We start from the raw sequence: 6,087 nt of genomic DNA, 5'->3' as shown, positions 1-6,087 counted from the left end.
GACACCCCGAGCCGGGTTGTGCCCAACACCCCGAGCCGGGTTGTGCCTGGACACCCAGAGCCGGGTTGTGCCCAACACCTCGAGTCGGGTTGTGCCCCTGTCACCCCAAGCCGGGTTGTGCCCCGACACCGGAGCCAGGTTGTGCCCAACACCCCGAGCTGGGTTGTGCCCTGACACCCCGAGCCGGGTTGTGCCCTGTCACCCCGAGCCAGGTTGTGGCCAACACCCCGAGCCGGGTTGTGCCCTGACACCCAAGCCGGGTTGTGCCCCTGTCACCCTGAGCCGGGTTGTGCCTGGACACCCCGAGCCGGGTTGTGCCCTGACACCCAAGCCGGGTTGTGCCCCTGTCACCCCGAGCCGGGTTGTGCCTGCGCACCTGGAGCCAGGTTGTGCCCGACACCCGAGCTGGGTTGTGCCCCTGTCACCCCGAGCCGAGTTGTGCCCAACACCCCGAGCCGAGTTGTGCCCAACACCCCGAGCCGGGTTGTGCCTGGACACCCGGAGCCAGGTTGTGCCCCGACACCCAAGCCGGGTTGTGCCCTGATATCCAAGCTGGGTTGTGCCCTCCTGCTCCCCGATCCGGGTTGTGCCCCCCAACATCCAGAGCCGGGTTGTGCCCCCCAACACCCGGAGCCAAGTTTTCCCCCCGACACTCAGTGCCGGGTTGTACCCTTGTTACCTGGAGACAGGTTGTGCCCCCATCACCCAGAGCCGGGTTGTTCCCTGACACCCCGAGCCCGATTGTGCCCCCGACACCCCGAGCCCGATTGTGCCCCTGACACCCGGAGCCGGGTTGTGCTCTTGTCACCCGGAGCCGGATTGTGCCCTGTCACCCAGAGCYGGGTTGTGCCCTGTCACCCAGAGCCGGGTTATCCCCTCTGATACCCGGAGCCGGGTTGTGCCCAACACCCTGAGCCGGTTTGTGCCTGACACCCCAAGCCGGGTTGTGCCCTTGTTACCCAGAGCCGAGTTGTGCCCCTTGACACCCGGAGCCAGGTTGTGCCTGGACACCCAAGCCAAGTTGTGCCCGACACCCGGAGCCAGGTTGTCCCCCCTGACATCCGGAGATGGATTGTCCCCCAACACCCAGGCCGGGTTGTCCCCATCACTCCCATGGCCGTGTTGTCCCCGTCACTCCCACATCCGAAGCCGGCCTCCCGGAGCCCTGCTCCCGGTTGCCGCCGATGCCCCCTCGGTGCCGCCACCCGGGACCTCCCGAAGGCCCCGTGCGCGGGAGCCTCCTTCCTTCCTGCCCCCCTTCCCGGCGCTCCCGCGGGCCGTTGGCGCGGGCTGGCCCGGCACGTCCGTGCCTCTCATTATTCACGAATGCCGCCGTTGCGCCGGGCTCGCGGCCGCCCCTCGTGCCGCGCGCACAAAGGGGCCCATTGACGGCGGCGCGGCGCTGCGCGGCGAGGAGCCGCTCCGCGCACAGGCCCCCTTGTTCTCCCGCGCGCCCCGCGCGCCGCCGCTTTCCCAGCCGCGCTTTCCAACCAGAGAGGGGGGAGTGACGTCGAACACTAATAATAATAATAAAAATAAAATAAAATCCTCCCTTGGCGCCCAGCCAGCTTGCGCCGGGGGAGGTGATCGCTGTGAACTTCATCCGCAGACGCAGGTGCTCGCGCGCTCCGAGGATCCAGCTTCCCGGGGGCCACCCAGCACGGGAGCGTCTGCGCTTGTTTTCTCCCTATTTTCCTCCCCTTGACCTCGGCGATGAACATGGTGTGAAACGCTGGCCGGAACCGGGGCTGTACYGTCCCGGCGAGGGCCTTGCGCGGCCGCCCTTCTGGCACCCGGCGTGGGGAGGTCGCGTGCGAAGTAAATGGCACAGGAGCGGCAGCTGGGGCTCTTGTGCGTGAGAAACGGCTTTCTGTGGCGGCGCCGGAGCCTCTCCGATGGTCAAACCCAAGTCTCGCCCCGCAGGATCCTGCACATCTTTGGATGTTGCGGAGAAGTCRGGATCACAAGAAGGAAAGCGGGAGACGAAGCTGCTGCCCTCATCCGAGGGGTGCCTTATAGGGAGCCTTGCTGCGCGTTTCTGCTTCCTCCGCCGTAGGATCGTCCGGACGCTGGCGCCGGCGGAAGCCCCGACCRCAAGAGGCTACTCGATGCGGCCACGATTAGCCCGGCTTGCAAGAGGGAAACCCACTCCTGCTTCCGCCGCGGCGGCCTCGGCCGGCCAGCCCGCGGCTCCGCACCGACGCTCCCGCCGCCGGGGCCGGCGCTCCGCTTGTGGGGCGGGCGCAGGGTGCTGCAAAGGCACATTTCCGCGGGGGCAGCCCCCCTTCCTCGTCTCCCGCGAGTAGGTAATTACCCTGCTCTGGCTAATTTAACGTGCGGATCCCCCGTCTGAAATAATGAGGCCATTCCGGTGCCCTCCCGGCTGGAAGCGGCTCCGCGCCGGCAGGGTGGAAATACCCACCTGCCAGGTGGAGGGCGAAGGAGAAGAGGGGAAGAAGGAAAAAGAGGGATGGAAAATACAGCTGGACTCTTGACGGGGGCTGCTGGTCGGCGCCTCCCGCGTGGCGGGAGCGGCGCTTCCTTGCGGCTCCCACGGTGCCGCATCCTCCTCGGAGCTCCTGGGAGCGCTGATCGGGCCTCCCAAACGGGCACCCCTCCTGCTGGCACCCGCTCCCGAGGTGTCTTCCTGCGGCGGCGGCGACGGGTTGTGTGGCTTTTCCAGGGTCTGCGTTGTCTTTCTGGGCGGACAGGCTCTTGTGGGCCTGCCTGGTGGCGCATTGACCTTTCTTCGGTGTCTCCCGTGCGGTGGGAATTTTGCCGCGGGAGTCGGAAGCCAGAAGAGCCAGATGGGGGATTTCTCGTGGGGAGTGGAGAGCTAAATTCATCCATCGCCGGTTCCGGAGCTGCACTCACGGCGGGATCCCGCGGGCCTGGTGCCAAGCAATCCCAGCCATTCCAGCCTCTGGGATGCTTTCCTGTGGCACGGAGACGGCTCCACGGAGGCCGCTGGGAAAGCCCTGCCTGTCCAGGGCTCCCTTGGTCGGTCGGGAAAAGATACTGCCCTCYGCTCGCTGCTCTTTGCTTGGGTAGCCTGGGATGCCGTGTGGCCGGAGGTAGAGGCTGTTGAAGCCAGTCTGGACCTCGCGTGCCCGGGGAGCTTTGGTCTGGCCCCTCGCACCCCTCTCGTGTCCCCGTGTCCCGTCACGGCCGGGCAGGGTGTGGAGCGGTGCGCACGCGGCGACGCGGGAGGCGGGCGCTGGCCCAGGTCTCCAGGAGGAGGAACAGGACCAGCGAGATCCCATGGGAAGAGGCGCCTGAAATCCCGCTGCTGCCACGGAGCATCCAGGAGCACGTGGAGCCCCCGCGCCTCCCGCTGCCGATGGGAAGGGAGCCCGAGCAGGAGCGGGCGGCGATGCCRGGGAGCTTGCAGGGAGCTGGCTGCCAGGGAGAGGAGCTCGCGCTCCCTCCGGGCGCCCCGGCAGCCGTCCCTGCCCGGGAAGAGCGGCGAGTCGGAGCGTTTTGCCCCTGCGTTAAGCAGGAAAAGTGGATTTGCTCCGTGACCCGAGCGCGAGCCGCCGAGGCCGGGAAGCTCCGCGGCCGCGAGCAGGGCCGAGGGCGCTGGCCAAGAAAGGGGCCGTGTCGGGGGGCGGTGGGCAGCGCTGGGGCTTCCTCCCGCACCGGCCGCCGGCTCCCGGCACCCCTGGCAGGGAGCTGCTGCCTCCGGAGCGCTTCCCTGCTGCCCCGCGGCGCTCCCGGCCGCTCCGTTGGGCCCTGCCGCCCTCCAAAGGGGACCTTCATCTCCAGTTCCCGCACGTAGCGCCTGGGCTCGCCGGTTTCTCTCCCCTCATGTTGTCCTTTGCTTTCGTATCCAGTATTTGGATTGGGGAAGAATAAACACTGTCGCAGAAGGCTGGAAGGTTTTTATTTATTTATTCATTTTATTCCCCCCCTGACTTTGCTGGCGCCTTTTCCTCCTCCCATGACACGGTCGCCGCGACGGGCAGTGGCTCCCTGGCCCGAAACGTTGTTGGGGGTCGGTTGTGTTTAGCGCTGCAGAGGGAGGATGGATCCGAGGGAGCCCTTGGGGCAGGGAGGAACRGGGTGAGCTGCAGGAGGATGCCATAGGATGGGGACGGGCATCCCAGCACGTGGTCCTGGACTCATCTGGGATCCCGTGGGGCGTTCCCGGAGCCTCATCCAAGCCCGGGTGCCTCCGCTGCCGAGCCCGCTCCGTGTGGGAGCGCCGGCGGATGCGTGGAGGAGCTGGGCAGGGTCTCACTCCCTTCTCTGTTTCCCGCTCAGATGGCGAGAGGCCGGGAGAGGCGCCGGAGGCCGCGCGTCGGGCGCCCGCCGCCCCGGCGCGGCCGCGCAGGGCCGAGGACTCCAGCGAGAGCCGCGAGGAGGAGCAGGTAGCCGGGCTGCGGGGGCGCGCGGGGCTCCGCTCAGCGCTCCCTGCCCTCGCGAGGGGCTGGCACGGAGGGCACGGAGCTTGCAGCCCCGTCCCGGCTCCCCTGTGGAAGCCACGTGGTGTCCCTGCTCTGTCCTGAGCAGCAAGGTGCTGCCCAACCGTGTCCTTGATGGCCTCTTGCCGTCATTTCCAGCCTTTCCCTTCAGCTGCTGGCCCCAGGCCGGGCTGCTCTGAGGGCCTGGGGACCATCCAAGAGCAGGTAGGAAAGGCCGGTGAGCAGGGGAAGTGCCGGAGCGAAGGCCCGAGCCCATCCGTGTACCGGGGCCGGCGGAAGGCGTGGGATGAAGGCAGAAAGGCACCGGGTGCCACATCCCACGGCCTCTCCGTAATTACAGCTCCGTTTTCCAGGTCGGAGAAGGAAACCTTCCTTGGAGCCATTGCAGCCCAATTAGGCCACCTCCCTCCTGATGCCTTCCAAGGGCATCACTCCCCTCCTCCGGGATGCTAAGGAGCCAGTTTAGGCAGCGTTTGCTAATCGCTTCCCTGTTGCATCCTAACGGGCCGCGCTTTGTGGGGAAGAAGGGCTCGTCCGGGCTGTCCGGCTGCTCCCCGCRCGGCGGCCGGAGCAGAGCGCTGCCGAGCCTGCGAGCACCGGGATTAGGCTAATCCCCCGGTGCGGCCTAGGGCGAGCGCGGAGGAGCCGACAGCCCCGTCGGGAGCCGCTGCTTGGTCCCCCTTGCTTGCTGTCCGTCCTCCCAGGGAGCCGGGAGCTGGAGCTGGGGGTTTGGAGCCTCACCTGGGGTCATCCACGTGCCTCCCTCTGCCCTCCCCTTTTGCCTCAGCTGTGCCAGGCGGGTTAAGTTTGTTCTGCAGCTCTTTGCTCGTGTGGATGCCTCCTGCCTTGTCCCGTTGCTGGAAAATGTGCAGGGTTGGGTGTTTTTGAGAGATTTGTCCGTGAGCTCCAGAGAAAACCCAGTGGCGAGTCGGTGAGAGGTGGCCATGAAAGACTGCGTTATCGCCCGAGCTTCCGTCCCCTGGGAAACAGAGCCCAAAATACTTGGTTTTCTGAAGCAAAAGACAGGCATTTTGGGTGAACAGAAAGGGTTCTGTCTCGGGGAAGGAGCACTTCTCAGCAGAGGAAGGGAAACAAGTTTGGCTGGAACATTTTGAAACTCTGTTCCCTGGGATGCCTGGCCAGTGGTTTCCTGCCCCGCCATGCCAGGCTTGCCCTGTTCTGCCTTGCAGGTAGCCCTGGAGCTCGTGGCTCCATTCGGAAATGCCTTTGTGCCGCCTGTGGCGGGGACAGGGACATCCTTGGGCCTCCCCTGGCAGGGATGGGGACATCCTTGCGGCCCGGGATGCTCCCGCGGGAGCGGGCAGGGCGCAGGAGGTGGCTGCCGGCCGCTGCGCCCATGGAGATGGAGCTGCCTCCCACAGTCACGTCTGCTGGCCAGGCTGCTTCCCCCCGCGGCTCCCGTTTCCCTCCTTGGATTCACTTAGGCAAAYTGGMCACTCAAAAATCTATGGGCCCAGATGGGATGCACCCAAGAGTGCTGAGGGAACTGGCCGAGGTTRTTGCTCAGSCKSTCTCCATCATCTTTGAGAGGTCCTGGAGAGCAGGGGAGGTGCCCGAGGACTGGAAGAAAGCCAACGTCACTCCAGTCTTCAAAAAGGGCAAGAGGGAGGAGCCGGGCAATTACAGGCCGGTCAGCCTCACC

General features: G+C 66.3%; 1 protein-coding gene across 1 annotated transcript in view; it reads left to right on the top strand.

Moving 5' to 3' along the window:
* Window positions 1-4,211: 4,211 nt before the first annotated feature.
* The window catches only part of B4GALNT4 (beta-1,4-N-acetyl-galactosaminyltransferase 4), an 11,697-nt gene continuing 9,821 nt past the window's right edge, over window positions 4,212-6,087 (top strand). The window contains exon 1 of the mRNA XM_026040223.1: window positions 4,212-4,370. Within this exon, the coding sequence (XP_025896008.1) occupies window positions 4,212-4,370 (159 nt within the window). The remainder of the gene's footprint in view (window positions 4,371-6,087) is intronic.

This window comes from Nothoprocta perdicaria, unplaced genomic scaffold (genome assembly GCF_003342845.1).
Source record: "Nothoprocta perdicaria isolate Ctin4 unplaced genomic scaffold, notPer1 scaffold_251, whole genome shotgun sequence".
NCBI lineage: Eukaryota > Metazoa > Chordata > Aves > Tinamiformes > Tinamidae > Nothoprocta > Nothoprocta perdicaria.
This window is presented reverse-complemented; position numbering and strand designations above follow the sequence as displayed.